Source organism: Melanerpes formicivorus, unplaced genomic scaffold (genome assembly GCF_026170545.1).
Source record: "Melanerpes formicivorus ecotype bairdi unplaced genomic scaffold, bMelFor1.0.p_v2 SCAF_35, whole genome shotgun sequence".
NCBI classification, from domain to species: Eukaryota; Metazoa; Chordata; class Aves; order Piciformes; family Picidae; genus Melanerpes; species Melanerpes formicivorus.
Window position 1 is genome coordinate 5,515,981 of NW_027142387.1, and position 17,732 is coordinate 5,533,712.

A 17,732-nucleotide genomic window follows, 5' to 3' on the forward strand; every position below is an offset into this window, starting at 1 on the left:
AACTGTCATGCTTTCTGCATTGTTTTTGGTGCATTGTGTCCATCTGCTGCTCCACATCTTGTCTCTGAAGGGAAGACTTTGTGCCACAGATTTGCCCTGTGCTTGGCCCACAGCATGGCCATGCTGGCTGCCTCCCCTGCAGTCCATACTGGCAGCACTCAGCAGCTGAATGACACAGTTAAGACAGGAGATAGTCCAAAGATGCTTCACTTCTGCTCTGAGCACCAGATCTGAGAGGAAACCCAGGGAGGAGCAACCACCTGCCTACAGGACGGAGTGAGGGCACACAAGCTGAGGAAGAGAGAGCTAGGAAGAAGCAGGAGGCCAAGTTCAAAGCCCCTCAGTCCTCCAGTAGCCAAGGAAGGCCCTCTTCATGTCAGGTCTGGGACATTACCACACACTGGAACCAATCCACATCTTTCCAGGCACTGCTCCTGCTTGGTAGTGCTCACACACTTCACTGCCAGCTCCTCTTTTCCTGCAGACTTGATTAGGAGGTCCTTTGAAGGGTTAATGAAGGGGGTGGTAGTTAAAAGGGCACCAGCTCAGAATATGCTTGGAAAAGACAGCTCACATTTTCCCCTCCACTTCATTTCCATTATCTGAGATAACAAAACCATCTAAACACGAAGATCTGTGAAGGTTTGACACAGTGATGATGTTGAAGAGTCCACACCACGCTTTGCAAGAAGGTTTCCTCTCAAAGACACCACAGTGACTCAATGGATTGGGAACCTAACTGCTTCCCACAGCTGTTGTCTGCATCAGATGGCTGGAGGGTCAAGTTCAGGCTTATTTCGTCCTACTAAATGACAGAACAAAGACCTGGCTGCTTGCTCTGTGAAATAATCTGTCCTGGAGACCACAAGGTTGACTTTTTGTGTATATATGGGCATGAAGGGTGGAGACTAAATACCCCTTCCCCCTCCCCCAGATGAAGCAGAATATGTTCTCATCCCTCATATGGGAATTACTGAAAAGTTGCAGACACGTTCATGAGACAGGAGATATCCTCAGCATTTTAAACAAGAAGCAGATGGAAAGGAGATGGCACACATTGTCTGTGATCCAAACCAGTTGAGTGTGGAGGACCAACAGAGCAGATAATACTAAACAAGCAGGACCCAGCAGCACACAGCAAAATGCTCCAGAGACCTCTGAGGCACAAGGAACATGTCCAAGGGACTGAGAGCTGCTCTGGTGTCAGGATTTTCCTCTCCTGTGAGAGGAACTGCTCCCTGCAGCCCAGCTGAAGGAGGAACACAGCTCCTTCCACCTGGCTCTCTGCTCCTGCTTCACCTATCCCTTAGCAACTACCTTGTAACACTGAGCACAACCAGCACTGTTAGCAGTGTCCAAGTGTTCATTAGTAACATGATGCATTGAAAGCAGAATTAAAGGAGTGGTGAAGTTTAAAAATATGAAGCACAACTCCTTACAGGCAGGCTTAAAGCACCTTCCAATGCCAGGCTGGGCTGCATCCAATGCAGCAGGATGGAGAGAGGGGATTCTGCCCCTCTGCTCTGTTGAAACCTCACCTACAGAGCCGTGTCCAGCTCTGGAGCCCTCAACACAGGAAGGACATCGACCTGATGGAGCAGGTCCAGAGGAGGCCACAAAAATGATCAAGAGGCTGAAGCAGCTCTGATACCAGGACAAGCTGAGGGAGCTGGGGTTGTTCAGCCTAGAGAAGAGAAGGCTCCAGGGACACCTAAGAGCAGCCTGCCAGTACCTGAAGGGCTACAAAAAGGCTGCAGAGAGACTGTTTGCAAAGGCTGCAGGGACAGGACAAGGGACAATAGTTTGATATGAGAGCAGAGCAGATTTAGATTGGATGTGAGGAACAAATTCTGCACCATGAGGGTTCTGGAACACTGCAACAGGGAGGTGGTTGAGGCCTAATGCCTGGAGATCTTCAAGGTGAGGCTGTCCAAGGCTCTGAGCAAGGTGAGGCTGTCCAAGGCTCTGAGCAAGCTGCTCTAGTGGAGGATGTCCCTGCTGAGTGCAGGGGGTTGGAGTGGATGACCTTTGGAGGTCCCTTCTAACCCAAACCATTCTAGGATTCTAATGACCCAAAGGAGGAGGAGGTTGTAGAGTCCTCTTCCCTAGAGAGATTCCAAACACATCTGAATGTATTCCTGTGTGACCTGCCCTAGGTGATCCTGCTTTGTCAAGGGGTGGTTGGACTCAATGGTGTCCAGAGGTTCCTTCCAACCCAAACCATTCTATGATTCAGTGTTATTGCAGATCTCATTGTGCCTTCTCCACCTGTTAGCAAAGAATTACTTCAACTTCTTCAAGCTGTGTGAGGACTGAAGTTACCTGCTTGTGTAGAGATGCTTCTTAGTGGATGTAACAACACTTGATAAATAAGTAAATAAAGACTCCCACTTCATCTCCACTGCACTGCTCAGGACTCCTGGGCAAGCTAGACACAGGCAGACATTTTCCACTAAAGATGTAGTTTTTAGTGCTTTGAGAAAAAGAAGACAAAAAAAGTCTGTTACCTTTGGATAGAAGGTTCTGCTCCACTGCACTGAGAGATGTCACACAGCCTCAGCACACACTGAACAGTCCCTTCCCAACAGCAGTGAAGCCAGAAGCTTGGAGCAGATGCTGGAACAAGTTCAAGTCTCACGTCTTTGCCACCTCCTTCCTCCTCCTGAAGTCCCTAAAGTGAGTGCAGCCCTTCCCTGAGCTTCACAGAGCGCTCACCAGACCTGGCACAGCTGCTGAGAGATTCTTTTCCTTTCCTTATCTAATTACTTAGGGAAATGCTCTTCCTCAGGCTTTGCATGAGCAATGAATCAGTTGGTCGTTGTGTAAAGGAAAAGAAGTCCCTGTGGTAAATCATCAGTCTCCTTATCTTCTGGGGTCACAACTTCTCATCTGCTGCAGCTGAGCCTTATTGCCAATCCATCCATCTTACTAAGCAACCTTCCTGTTGTTCCTGATCTCCTCTGTGGTAATATCTTTGTGTTTAAAGGTTTGAGTTCTTCTCCATAGCCCTCCTCTTAAAGTCTCATAGCCCTCCTCTTAAAGTCATTTACAGTTACTGTAGTATCCTGCAGCCTCCTTAACTCCTCAATATGAAGTCCCTTGTGCTTATGCTTGTACCGATCAGGCTAGAAGGGTAGAGCTTCCTTGGGATCAGGTTCTCCTCTGGAAAAGCAAATCTTCCCTTATTTTAGGCACTAAGAAGATCCAGCCTTTGTCCTTCTCCACAGGAAAGGTTCTTTCTGGTGTACCGAGCCCAGTTTTGGCTGTCTCATGTCAGCCCCCAGTTTAATGGTGCCATGTAGCCATGCTCTGCCTGCTCTCATTTGCAGGGTGGGGGGTGACAGACTGCTGGAGCTTTAAGCATAGAATCTGCTGCTTTTAACATTACTTGGCAGTGGAGTGTTGGTTATAACAAACCCATGGCACCCTTGGAAGTATCAGCAGACACCTGAGAGATCTTCTGATGCCTCTTCTGTGCCTACAAATGGGAAAGGTAAGCCCAGATCTAAGAATGGCTCTCTCATGAGACTTCACTGTTAGTTTTCATAGATTCCTAAACCATAGAATGGTTTAGGTTGGAAGGAACCTTGAAGGCCATCCAGTTCCAACCCTCCCACCAGCCCATCTTGCTCAAGGCCCCATCCAACCTGGCTTTAGTAGAAATCTATTTCCTTTTCCAGCTCTTACTGTGCTGCTCTAACTTCCCCTAAAAGCTGGTAGAGTATCCAGAACAAACCCCAATAATAAGGAAGGCTTTTGGAAGGGCCAAGAGCTGTTCCACACACTTAAAGGATTTCTATGCCTTTTGCCATCTGCAGGTACAAAATGTGCCCTCCCCTCCCCAACTTCACTCTGAGGATTGCTTGGTGTTTGCTTTTTAGTGATGCCAAAAGGACACACCTTGGCCCTCCTTGGCAGAAAAAAGCAGGAACCTGAGGTTGGTGTTTTGTCAGCAGGACTCTGAACATGGCTTTGGCCAAACTGCTGCAAAGCAAGCTGGTCCCTGCAATGCACTGACCATTTCCTGTAGCATTCTGAATCCTGCTCTACTGCTGTCTCCTGAGTTTGCTTCTGGAAGAGCAACACTGCCTGAGGCACTCCAGATCTGACCAGAGCTGCTGCAGTCCCCTGTGCAAGTCCTCACTGAAACAAAGAACAAGGCAAACCCCCTCAGTTAGGTGGTGCCCAGAACAAATGAAAGGAGCTGTCAAGGCAGCTGAACAATTGCTTCCATCCTTCTTCTCTGCAAACCACTGTGTCAAGCAGGGGAGCATCTTGAACTGTTAAGTGCCCCTGCAATACAACACAGAGGCAAAAAGCAGAGCAGCCCCTCGGTCTGCAAGGCATTCCTGCTGTGGCACATCAGCACCAGCTGCCTTCAAGACTGTTTTATTGTCAGGAGGCACTCCCACTACACTGCATTCTCAGATGGACCTGTGCCAACAGCCAGAAATAAAACACTCACTCACAAGCAGTTGCAAAGGCAGGGTGTCAGATGGGCTTTCTACAACACAGTGGAATTCCATAGGCTGTGGCCAGCTGGGACTTTCTTTCCCTTGCCTGTCGCTAGGTGCTTTGTCAGTTCCTCAAAGGCTTTTTAGTTAGTGTCTGCCATTCATAGAATGGGTTGGGTTGGAAGAGACCTTCAAGATCATCCAGTTCCAAACCCCCTCCCACCAGCCCAGCTTGCTCAAGGCCTCATCCAACCTGGCCTTGAACACCTCCAGGGAAGGGCCATCCACAGCTTCCCTGAGCAACCTGTTCCAGTGTCTCACCACCCTCACTGGCAAGAATTTCTTCCTAATCTCCATCTAAATCTACCCTACTATGGCCACCAGGAGATCCTTCTTGCTAATGGATATCACACCTAAAAGGTAGAGAAAATCAGAGCTGTGCTCAAGAGATGTCTGAAAGGTCTTTTCCAACCTCAATGATTCTGGGATTCTTATGAGGGAAACCTATAAAAGCTGAAACCTATAAAAGCTGCCAGGACAAAAAAAACATTGGAGAAGACAGGAAAAGTTGTAACTGGGTTACAGAATGGTAACAAGAAATGATTCTTGTGGGTTTCCTGTAAAGGAAAATGGTGTTTGTTAAATACCTTGAAAGATCAAACCCCTGAAATTCAAATGTCCTGGGCCCTCTGATGTGCAACCTGAAACCTTCCCAGAACAGAAAATGTCTCCTGATGCTTGATCCTCGTGGAAACTCTGCTGCATGGCTGCAAGGACCTTTCTCAAACTCCTAGAATCACAGTATGATAGAATTGTTTTGGTTGAAAAAGCCCTCTAAGCGCATGGAGTCCAACTGTCCAAGAAGCAAGTGAATGAAGGAGGAGTGTCTCTGTGGTGGTCACAGCAACGGACTGTCTCAAAAGGCTTTAATTGCTCAAGCAACCTCCTGCTGTTTCTTCTCTGGGGACCACTCCTGTGTTCTCAGCACTCAGCAGCTCCCCACACACGTTTGGAAGCTGAGGCTGGATGACTTGCAGAGAGAGCTGCATTTAGTGGCTCCCTACAAGCCGACATTACTGAAAGCAAAGTTCAGCTCCAGAGGGCTGTGGCAGAGGTTATCTTGCAGCACATCACTAATTCCCTGGCGGGGAAGAGCGTGTCAACCGCTTGCTGCTGTCCACATCCAGGATGCGGCCTGCCCCAGGGGGTAAGCTCTCCCGGCAGGCAGGCAGAGCCAGCAACCTCCTTCACAAAGCTGTTTGTGATTTGCAGCCAAAGCCATCCACGAACGTGGGACCGAAGGCTGCAGCCCTTGACAGTGGCACGGCTCCAGCCCTTTCCACGGGGGAAGTTTAATCTGCAAGGATGTAGAAATACAAAACAAAGCCTTGCTCAAAGTAACTGTTTGTCAGATCATGTGTCTCTGATTTGGTTCCCAGTGACATTACACAGCTGCAGCCAATGGATTCCAGCCAGGCCCAGCAGTCACTGAGGTTCTTTTGGTTTAAATTTAGTATCTGGCCAGGCTTTGCCCAGCATTAAAATAAAGCAAACTGCTCAGAAGTGGGCCATGGATGTTCCAACTGCAGAGAACTCATTAGGTCACCTAGGCCCATCCTCAGAGCACCAGAGGATTGGAAACACATTGCAATAAAACCCAAAGAGAGCAGCTGTGCTTGGTTTAGGGTTGGGGGGGTTGTTTCTTTTTCTATTGTTTTCTTTTATTATTGCTCTAATAATTAATCAGAATATCCAAAAGTTTCAAAAACAACCACAAATGCCAGTGTAAACATGCTTCAGGTATACAGGGAACAGAAAGTATTGCACATACACAAGTCCTGTGTTCAGTATCTCCTCCTGCTGCCCTTCCACCAGCAGGAGGTGTGTGTTGGAGGCGCCTGTCCCAGGCCAGCTGCTCTGGCTGCAGGCACTGCTGCACAACAGTTCCACCAGCTGGAAGCTCATAGCCTTCTTCAGGGCAGGGTGGCTTTGCCTGGAATGTATGGAATACAGAGGTGTGCAGATGTGGGACAGGCTTGCTTTGTGGTGGTATTTACCAGATAATCTCTCTAATCTACTAAAGGGCTGGCTCAAACCCATCTGGGGGAAGAGGTCTTTTAATGGTTTTCTGGGAGACAGGGCAATGGCCAGGCAAGTGAAGTACCTCCAGCTGTCCTGAGGCATGGGTCTCTTCTCATTGTCTCAGGGGCACTCTGCACCTGATAAGCTAAAGACTCTCTAGAGGTCTTGCAATTGTACCCTAGATATGCAGGAGGAAGATGTCTGCTCAGGTTTCTGGGTTTTATGAGTCAGCCTGTGTGCAAGAAATGGTAAAGCTGCAAGACCTCCTCTGGTGGGACTGACAGGAGTCACTGTGTCTCATAGCTAGCCCTGTCCCAAAGGCTTAGGAAGCAGAAAGGCACTTATCTGAAAGGAGCCAAGGAGCAGCAGAACGGCTGAGGCCATTTGCCAGCCCAGAAGCTAAGATGGACTGGAAAGAGAAGGAGCTGAGAAGGGCAGGATGGCGCAGGCTGCACAAGAGGGCTGACTCCACACGCAGAGGCAGCGTGGGCAGACTCACACCTTCGGGCACACACTAGCACAGCTCGAAGCTTAGAGCTCTTGCTGAGACAGAGGCCATCTGCAGGCAGAAAGGAAAGCAGGAAGTCTGTCTTCTTCAGAATGCTCGACCCAGACAAAAATTAAAATCCTAAATGTGCATTTTCCCTCTTTACCTCAAATTATCTTTCCTTCCTCTTGCTCCTGCCTGCCTGGCAGCCTGCTTTCCTGCATCTTCCCAGCAAGGCCTTTTGTCAGAAACGACTGCAGGCAGCCCTGGGCTGCATTGACAGCAGGGCTGTCAAGCACAAAAGAGGGCACAGGTTTCTCCAGGGGGGCAGTGCAGGGTCTGTGGCACAAAGTGACCAGCAGACACATGGGCAGTGGCCGCTCCATTTCAAGGGCAATGGAGCAATGGCACAGACTGACCCCAGCCCCAAAGCCCTGAGCCTGCTCAGTGTCACTGCCATGGCTGTGACAGCTTCCATCAGTGTTCCAGAAGGGACAGTCCCCTGTGCCAGCCCTGCAGGTGTCACCCATCAGCAAGGCAAGGGGAGGGGGACTCATCCCCTGCTCCATACCCTGCAGGGATTTAGTTAGCTGGGTGTGACACAGCCAGCTTGGGGCTGAAAGAGCCACAGCGTGGAGGTGTTCATCAAGTGTCTCGTGCTCTCCAATGCTGTGTAGATCTCCTGCTCTGCAAACCCCTGCTAGCCACGAAAGCTGTGGTTTGTGTGTACAGTGTAGGCTTACTTCTCTATTTACATGCAAGGTCAGTAAATGATTTCTACTTCTCTTACTTTCTTCTCTCACAATCTAAGTAGATGGTTATATCAGATACTTATCCTGAAAAGCTGCAAAAATAAATAATTGTGCCCCATCTCAAAAGGTTCTTTATAGACTGCCTTTGTTTTGCAGCAGTACTTTCAGTACTGGTGTATTGCTTGTCTCCCTGAGCCATCATTTCAGAGCAGTTTTTGTCCTTAGGGAGGTGTCAAAGGCACTCTGCATAATGCAGTAGCCTTCAGAAGTTTTCTCCTGGTCCATCTTCTAGACAACACAGCAATGCAGGCATCCTCTCCTTGGGAGCTCTGGCCTTGTTCTGGAAGCATCTCAGTATTCCACACACGTTCAAAGCTTCAGCTGAACCCTGGACTGACTGGGGTGTGGGATAAACGTTCTGTTCAGTGGGGAGGGGGTTTGTAAAGCAGTGAGGAAGCTGCTTGCTTTGGCAAGGACGGCCAGCACGTGGCACCTCCTCAGCACGTTGCATAGATCGGATTATGACACCTTGTCACTTTCAAAGGCACAAAGGAAGACTGGTGGAAGGAGCCCTTCATTTAATCCTTGTGGTGCTTCTACTCTCAGGCAGCATTCTGATGTGAACTGTCACTCTCCTCCTCTACGCATCAGTAGTCTTGTTATTTGTCAGTTGCTCCCTGTCAGCCATGTCATCTGGAGGAGGTCTGGCTCTGTCAAAGAAGCCACACTGCAGGAGACAATCAACAGAAACAAAGGTGTCACAATAAGACAACCACAGGAAGACTCAGCTGCAGTTTGAGTCTTCAGTGAGCCTGAAAGTTCAGGCACAATCTACGGCAATCTGATGGCCTCAGAAGCTTGTGAAGCAGGGAAGCTCTCGTGTAGGTTTTATTTCTGTTCAAATGGTTCTCTATAAAAAAATCCAAGTTTTAGGTGCAAGGCTCTGAGTTTGTCTTTGCAGGAGATGCAAAGACAAGGAGATGCAGGTCTGAGTACTGACAGTGCCTGACTAATGAGGAAACATTTCAGTGCCACCAAAGCTATTTAGGGTGGCAGGCAATATGCACAGGACGGTGTTGTGACCCAGACTCAAGTTCACTGAAGGTGACATTCCTCTCACCTAACTTCAGCTGCCTGAAAGTTACCTGTTTGCTCAAAAGGTTGAAAGTTATGTAGGCTTCACAAGAGCTCAGTGCCACCAAAATGTCCTTCCTTAAAGTGTCCCATATACTGCAGACAACTTGTTGCTGCTGTGAACTGACCAGGTGAATCTGGAGAGTTAGCACAGGCTGGGCACCTCACCCGGAGCCTTTATCAGCTCCAGGCAGATAAGCAATATCCTAGCTTAAGGCTTTTTCAGTGGGAACTGGGAACATTCATAGATCCACAGATTCATAGGATGTTTTGGGTTGGAAGAGACCTTAAAGATCACCCAGTTCCACATCCCATGCCATGGGCAGGGACACCTCCCACCAGCCCAGCTTGCTCAAGGCCTCATCCAACCCGTCTCTGAACACCTTCAGGGAGAGAGCATCCACAACCTCCCTGGGCAACCTGTTGCAGTGCCTCCCCACCCCAGCTTCTCCCTAACAGCTGAAAGCTCCATGGGCTCCCTGTAATGCAGCAGTTTCCAGTGCCTGGTCTTAAAGCTCCTGAAGGGAGTGTGATAACCAACACAGAACCAGCAGACTTTAAACCCAGAAGCTATGACATACAAACACAAAAGGAAATTAACTCCCAAATCTGGGAGTTTTGTTAAATGCTGACAAAAAGTGGAAATCCCTGAGGTGTTCAGAGAAAACAAAGTCAGAGCCACTTCTTTTTGACCCTAAACATCCTGGAAAGGGGATCATAGGTCTTGGGAAACGGAGCCAAGTTCTGCCTGCCCATTTATAACCAGACTTTGCAATAAAGGAGAGCTTTGAAAACAAGTTCCCTGCATAAAGGTCAGTGACATCAGCACAGCAGAAATGGCAGACCAAAAAAGACAGATCTGTATTGCTGCTTTTGCTGCAGACTGGTAAAGATCCCAAAATTGCTGCCTCTCCTTTCCTTGTCTGTAAGTGCCTTCCAGGATCTCTCAGGCAACAGCAAGAGCAATGGTGCAACCTACCTTCCACAGGGCTAGGGTCAGCATAGCTAATACCAGTAGTCCAAGAAGTATTGCCAGGATTATAACCCACAAAGGGATCACAAAGGAGACATTTGGAGTGGACCAAACGACAGATGTTCTGATCTGAAATGAAAAGAGCACATTCAATGAACAAAAATAGTCATTAGAACACAGAGTTTACAGAGATTCACTTCAGCAGCAATGTGCAGAGTAAATCACACATTGCTTGGGATTCTCCCACCCTGGCTTCATTCCCTCCAAGATGCTTTCCACTTGTTCATGATAATTACTAGAAATGGGGTTCACCCCCCTACAGAAGTCTTGTGTATCAGACACAGGAATCATTCTGACTAAATACAGAGCAGCAAAATCACCCTTCTGTGCAGCTCTGCTCCCCTCTCTGCCAGCTGCAGACTGAGCCTGCCCTGCTCTGTAACAAGGGTCAGCTGAGCTCAGCCCAAGCTCCTCAGTCAAGCCACATGAGATAGTAGCTACACTACTGGTAGTCTGGGTTCTGCTGACACACCACAACACTTTTCTTCCCTGTGCTTTGAGTTTCAGCTCAGCAGTCCTACACTCCAGCAGAGTGCATTGCCTTTGAGGTAAATCTGAAAGCCCAGAGTGATGTCACACTCCTTCACAGCCAAGCACAGGCTAGTACCTGCACGGGAATTCAGCACCCAACACTCTCTGCAGTTGTCTAAAGCTCTAGAAAGCTGCAGGTGTGCACAACATCACTTAGAAAAGGTTTTAATTGCCTTGGCAAACCTCTCTTTAGACCTTCATAGTGACAGAGTCATAATAACCCTTCTGTATTTCTCCTTCTGAGGCCATCTACACAAGTAACCTTCTCCTCCTCCTCACTCTCCCTGCTGTTCCTCCTACCAAAGTTGTGCTTCTAATGTTCCTCGTCTGTCTCACTGAATATTTGCTCTCCCTGCTGCTCCCAAGGGGGAGGGGATGAGTTTGATCTTAGCTCCTCAGCCACAGTCAGCTGATTTCATCAGACTCTCCCCTTTGTTGTTAGCCCAGGAAGTCATTTCTCTCTGGGGTTTTCTGTTGGACCTCCTTCATTTACTCCTACTCTCCCTTAAACAGGGTAAATGTGTGACAGATGGAAGTTATTTTCTTTCTGACAGGATGAAATTGCAAAGCAAACTGATTGTATAAACTCTCAAATTATCTCCCTCTTCAGTGCTCCAGGTACAGCTAGGAAATCTGCTCTTCTGGGCTCTTGCTTGGACCTGCTTGGTCTGTGCTCACTGCAAATTCTCTTTCTACTTGGTTTGTTGGGGTTTTTTTTGCTAACAATTCACTGGTTGATACACCTCAAACTGAGCACAATGCTGATTTATTAATCCATAGAACAGCACCCCAAGTTTGCACACAAGTCTGTAGTCCCTTTCCAAGGTTTCCCTAGGTTTTGGATGAAGCTGGTGGCAGTGACTGCAGGTGCCCATGTAGCCATTCCATGTCTGCTTCCATGCACTGCTTCTTGCTGTATCTGTCCACTATGTTTCCTTCCCTCCCAGCCTGTGAAAGCTGTAAGGCAGCCTGGCTCTTCTTGTGACACCTGGAGAGCAGCTATAAGCATGGATGCAGATAAGGACACCTGGGTCTTCCTGAGGGGACACTACAACCAGCAGTGGTCAGCCTGGCTTATCCTACATGGGTTCATAACCTCCTCTCCCTGCTGTGCAGGCAGCAGAGTATAGCTTGCAGTGTCCTTTCAGTAGCTCAGCCGGACCCTGGCAGAGACTGACCCATAACCAAGGCTCTGCAATCTTACAGAAGTGCTGAGCTCCATCTTTATAATCCTGAGATGCTCATCAGCAAGCAAGCACACAGCAGAAATCAGGACTACCCTGTACGGAGCAGATGCAAGGCTGCTGCCTCTCCTGAAGCAGGAGTGAGCTCAGTGGCCAATGAGTATTTACCTGCTAAAACCTTAAAGGCACCTGGTTGCACCCACACCCTTTCCTCAGGAATCCTCCTTTCTCTTTGGTTTTGGAAAGTGAGGGAAGGGCTGTGTTAGGTGCTTGTGACTGACTTCCTGAGCAGTCTCACTCCTGCCTGCATCCTGCTCCTGTCCAGTAGGGTCTAACCCCCCTGGGCCACCCCATTAATACCCTACACAAAGACCTGCAGGTACTGGGGAACAGTTTGACACTGCAAGCCCTGGACAACCACAGAGCTCAGGCAGAAGCTGGAGGGGAAAAATGAATCAAAGCATCCTATGGTTTTGCTTGCCTTGTTCCACCATTCCCACAGCAGACAGAGCCTCCTCTACCCCATGCTGTCCACAGCAGCTTTCCACATGACTCTGATTTAAGGCAAGTTTGCATTGTTCAGCTTGGATTTCTGATCTGCTCCATCTGGCAGGTTTAGTGCTGTAGGATCACAGCCAGGGAATGTTTGGGGCAGGATTTATCTGTTTTCATCTGAGGTGGCCAATATGATGAAGAAGTGGAATTCTTAACACAAGTGTTGCATGTTGGCACTGTAGCTCAGATGTGTGGTGGCTTTTCTCCCTGTTCATGACTAGAAGACTTTCTTTTACTGCAGCTGGGAACAATGGTTGCTTCTCTGCCAGCCTGGTGAAAAGCATACCCCAGACTGGAGAAGAGCCATCTGACAGCCTCCCCCCTACAGCTCCCCAAAGGGAGGGTGCAGCCAGGTGGGGGTTGCTCTCTTCTCCCTGAGAACAAAGGATAGGAGGAGAGGAGATGGCCTCAAGTTGCCCCAGGGGAGGTTTAGGTTGGACATGAGAAGGAACTTCTTGACTGAAAGGGTTCTCAAAGCCTGGCACAGGCTGCCCAGGAAGGTGGTTGAATCCCCATGCCTGGAAGTGTTTCCAAGAGGCAGAGATGGGGTGCTGAGGGCCACGGTTTAGCCCCAGGCTCTGTCCTCCCCCCACTGCCTTTCACATCTTTATCAACATGAATGAGGACACCCCTCAGGCTCCTCTGCTCCAAGCTAAAGAGCCCCAGCTTCCTCAGCCTTTCCTCAGCAAGGAGATGTTCCACTGCCTTCAGCATCTTGTGGCTCTGTGCTGGACTCTCTCAAGAAATTCAACCTAGTACTTGAAGAAACAGCAGCTAAGTGTTCATTATTCCAGTGGTACCACTTCTACTGCCCATGATGGCCACTGTGATACAGATTGAGAAACAGGAGCTCTTCTGTGCTCCTGCATATTCCCATCCAGCCTCAGCTGCATGATGTTCTTGTATGCTCTGAAAAGCTGCTCAAAATAGAATGCAAAAGCTCCCTTGAGCTTGGAGCCATAATGAATATTGACATTCATGGCAACAGTTTACAGCTGTTTGTGCAAATATGCTTCATAAGGAATAGAAGCACATTGAAAATGAAAGCACTGTAACTGCTAAAAAAAGAAGGGACCCTAAAGATCATCTACTCAAACCTCCCCTCCATGGCCAGGGACACCTCTCAACTAGACTCAGCTGCTCAGGTACCTGAAGGGGCTACAAGAAGGCTGCAGGGATAGGACGAGGGGTGGTGGTTTGAAATGAGAGCAGAGCAGACAGACTGGATGTGAGGAACAAGTTCTGCACCATGAGGGTGCTGGAACACTGGAACAGGTTGCCAGAGAGGTGGTTGAGGCACCATCCCTGGAGATATTCCAGGTGAGGTTTGACAGGGCTCTGGATAACCTGACCTAGTTGAGGATGCCCCTGCTGACTGCAGGGGGAGGTTGGGCTAGATGAGCTTTAGAGGTCCCTTTCAACCTGGGTGATTCTGTGATCTACAACTGGAAGGCAGCACTGTATGGGTTAAATGAAGGACAGATGCTCTGTTCTCTTAGCTCATATTATCCTCACTACATAAAGTGTTAGCTAATTATTACATATATATTGCTGATCATTAAAACATTAGCATCTTTCTTCTACTTCCCCCTTGCATTGTCTGGAAGAAAACCACCAACTTTGCAATAAATCTCTGGGAACTTTGAGGACACAAGCAGGGACCTCTTTCAGAAGGAGCAACAATACTAGGCATTGCCCAACTTCAAGCAGATATTTCTGCTAGCAAGCAGAACATCAAAAGAACTTGTGCATAGAACACAGCAAGCTGGAGAGCTAGCTGGCAAACCTCCACTGGCATGTCTAGATATGAAGCAACATAAAAGCACTGCCATTTCTCAGCATTTTACAGTTACCATTACAGGCATGTTGCTGTAAATCATCTGCAGCCAATAACAAGCATTATACTGGCTGGATTAAGAGAAGAAAATGCTTATCTGATCCCTGGGCAGCTCATCTGACACTTGTTGAGAACAGCAGGCTCTCACCTGGGCTAGAGCTCTTCAGGCCAGATGAAGGCCCCAGCCGCAGCAGAGCTCTGCACAACATGTGCCTGTGCTGTGGAACACATGCTGCAGGCAAATCCAAAGAGCCTGAGTGGATCTGTCAGCTTGGAGCCTTTGAACCTCTCTGGATGAGTTCTGCACTAAGCATTGAATCTCTCTGGTGAAAGCATGGCTCTCCTGATGGTAGAGCTTGGAGTCACTGAGAACAGAGCAGCAGGATTCCATGGTGCATCTTCCCAGAGCAAGTATCAACCCACCTTTCAAGCTGTGCTGGCTCAGAACAAAGCTTTACTGTTTGTATGCTCTCAAAGGAAGCTGTGAGGTGTATTAGTACACTAACTTGCCACCTAAGAACATGTTCTGTTCCCTATCACTGCATCTCACCAGGCTGCTGCGATGTATTTGCACCACCACTGAACCTGGAGACATTTGTGCTGACCTTGCCTTTGAGAAGGAGGATTAGAAATGAGAAATCTTTATAAAGGGAACCCTAAGCCCTCACATTTCAGGTTGCTCTTACCCTTGCATCAAAGTTTGCACTCGTATTTGTCAGCAATGACAAAACAGAGAGAATTTTAGCCATGAGTTAGACCCCACAAGAGGCAAATTCCTTGAACTGCTCCCCAGGCTCGCTGCTTTGGCACCAGCAAGCAATGAACTCAAACCTATGCCTCCAAGATTCTTTTTTCATCTAATAAGCCAGGGCCATACTAATCTTGCTTTGCAAACAAGGCAAGTATTTTAGTGCCTGTCTGTCTAGCTATGTATCTAATCTATCTATCTATCCATCTCTGTCTCTAACTGTCCCTCCCTCTCCATCCAGCCACCCCACTGTAGGGGTTCCCAGGCAATTTCATCCCTTGCCCTTGGTGTGCTCTGAGGTGTAAGCCCTGGAGAGGCAAGCAGAGCTTGCTGTAAATCAGGGTCTCAAAGGAGCTGAATGCAGGTAAGAATGGAGCTGCCAGAGAGAGCCCACAAACTCCTGTGAGAGAACTGCTGCCTGGCAGCAGAGCCAGCTCTCTAAACCTGGCAGGAACACAGGTTTGGATTTTGCAAAAGAATTTCCTCCAGATATTTCTTGACCCCAATCAAGGTAATTGGACACTTGCTTTCACAGCTCTGTTATTTTCTCCTGGGTGGAAAAATCCATCCTGATTACATTGAAGCAGGCTGCACACTAATGCAGCAAGAAATGATTCCAAAATTACTATCACGTATCAGCAACTTCCACAGAAAGCAACAGAAGTATTTCCTTGAGGCATTATGTCAGGAATTTACACTAGAAACACAGGAAAGATTGATCTCAACCTTTGAATCAATAAAACCTCTCCCAGATGGGGAGCAGAATGACCAAATCCACAAGCTTCACACTGAGCTATCATTTTCAGCTACTCACTGCTATGCTTCCCTCGGGGAGCTGAGCTGGTTGCACTTTGTATGGCATGCTCTGAACATGGAAGGACACATTGGAAGAAAGAGTGTAGAGATCATTCTTTCTCTGCAAGGACAAAAAAAGGAAAGAAGAGATTAAGAGCCATGTTTATACTTAAAATCATTATGAGAAATAAGCAGAAAGAAGCTGATTTCCTGAGGAAAAGGTGAAGGGTGGAGAATCCCTGGGAGCTGCACATGTCCATGGACCTGAGGGACTAGGTCCAGATGAGGGACATGATGATCAGGCACATGGAGCACCTTGCAAGAACACTGGGCCAGATCCCCTTGGGTCTCCCTCTGATGACTCAGCAGTACCAAGTTTAGACAAATGGGACACAACAGAGCCCTCACAACACACAACCCAACCATATGAGGTTGCTTCTCCTTTGCATCAATCAGGGCATCGTTTGCTCCATCAGCAAATCTGAATCCCAAAGTCAGCTCAAGCAGAGGGTTTACAGCTGGGCTTTGAAGTTCATCCAGCAAAGCCTGTGACTCCTCTCGGCCTTTGCACAATGCCTGGGTCCATCTTTGTTGGCTGGTTGGGAAACTTGGGCTGCTTTATTTACCCAAACACATCCAACCGTTGCATGTCACTTAACTCTTACTTGTGGTGGGAGTTTTGGCCTTTAAGATGACAGATTACAACTGTCCAGAGGCAGAAGGGTCAGCTGTTGTCAGTTAAACTAAATGGAAGAGGAAGGAGTGGCTCAAGCCATGACTGATCTTCCCTGGCAGCAAACCAGGCGCGTGGATCCATAAAACTTCCCTGACAAATCCGGATCATTTCATCCTAACGTTAATCAGCCACTTCCAGGCAAACTCTCAGCTCTGCATCAGCACATGGATGAGAAGAAAATGCATGCTGAGGGCGTGTTCTCAGCCCCAGCGAACACAAACAGTCCATCAGAGCTTCACTTCGATTGGAGCCCAGCTGAGGACTGTTGTGCCTCACCCCGCCCCTGCTTGCTCTGCCTGGGAAAGCTCTGTACCTTCACTGCCTCTGCAAAGGGGCTGGGGAGGCTGCTGCAGCCACGGCAGCTTTGCCTCCAAGTTTCCTCGTGAAACCATGACGTGGAGTCAGTCTGGCCCCTGCACAGTCCTTCCAGGTTCAGAATCACCACATCCCCTACACAAGAGAGGCATAGATCTGTTGGAGCTGGGCAGAGGAGGCCAAAAGATAATCAGGGGCATGGACACCTATGAGGACAGGCTGAAGGAATGGGGGCTGTACAGCCTGGAGAAAAGAAGGCTGCAGGAAGACCTTAGAACTACATTTCAGTATCTGAAGGGGACCTCCAGAAAGGCTGGGGAGGGACTGTTTAGAAGGGCTTGGAGTGATGAGGGGCAATGGTTTGGAACTGGAGCAGGGCAGGTTTAGGCTGGGTATCAAGAGGACTTTCTGCACAGGGTAGGGAGACACTGGAACAGGTTGGCCAGGGATGTGGTGGAGGCATCCCTGTTGAGTGCAGGGAGGTTGGACAAAATGACCTCTGGCTCCATGAATCCTGATTGTTTAGGCTAATCCTCAGTCTGGTCTGGTGATTCCAGCCTAGCTAACAGCAGTTGTACTTCAGTTTACTTCTGGAATAACCTTGGGAACCAGAAGTTTACAGGGTTACTAACTGCAGACTATACCATTTTTAGGAAACTCTTTATGCTCTACAGTCTTAATGGTGATGGCTCTGTAACTGCTCATTTTAAAAGGGGCTGTCTAAAAGGCAACTGTTGTGAGGTGAGTGGGAGGAAGGCAGCCAGATCCCACCACATTATTTTCTCTCTCCACATACCTAATTTTGCATTTGAATCTTCCTTGACATAAATGGGAGGATGCAACTGTTCTCTGGCAGCTACCTTTTTTTTACTGTTGCTTTAAGTGGGGGTTTCTGAGCCTTTACAAGGTTTGCAAGTTACTAACTGAAGGAAACAGAAATGTTTCCTAAGGATACAAAGAAAAGGTTCAATCACAGCCCATAAAAAACCTTGTTTGATAGCAGTGGAGTGAGCAGAAGTAGGAGTGTTTGCCATGAGGTCTCTGCTCCCAGGGAGTCCAGAGGATGCTCATCCCTGCCCCAGCCCACAG

General features: G+C 48.4%; 1 protein-coding gene across 1 annotated transcript in view; it reads right to left on the bottom strand.

The window, feature by feature from the left end:
• Positions 1-6,126: 6,126 nt before the first annotated feature.
• The window catches only part of ITGA8 (integrin subunit alpha 8), a 91,685-nt gene continuing 80,079 nt past the window's right edge, over positions 6,127-17,732 (bottom strand). The window contains exons 28-30 of the mRNA XM_068156971.1: positions 15,612-15,713; positions 9,889-10,011; positions 6,127-8,502 (exon numbers count right to left, since the gene is read on the bottom strand). Coding sequence (XP_068013072.1) covers positions 8,416-8,502; positions 9,889-10,011; positions 15,612-15,713 — 312 coding nt within the window. The 3' untranslated portion in view covers positions 6,127-8,415. The remainder of the gene's footprint in view (positions 8,503-9,888; positions 10,012-15,611; positions 15,714-17,732) is intronic.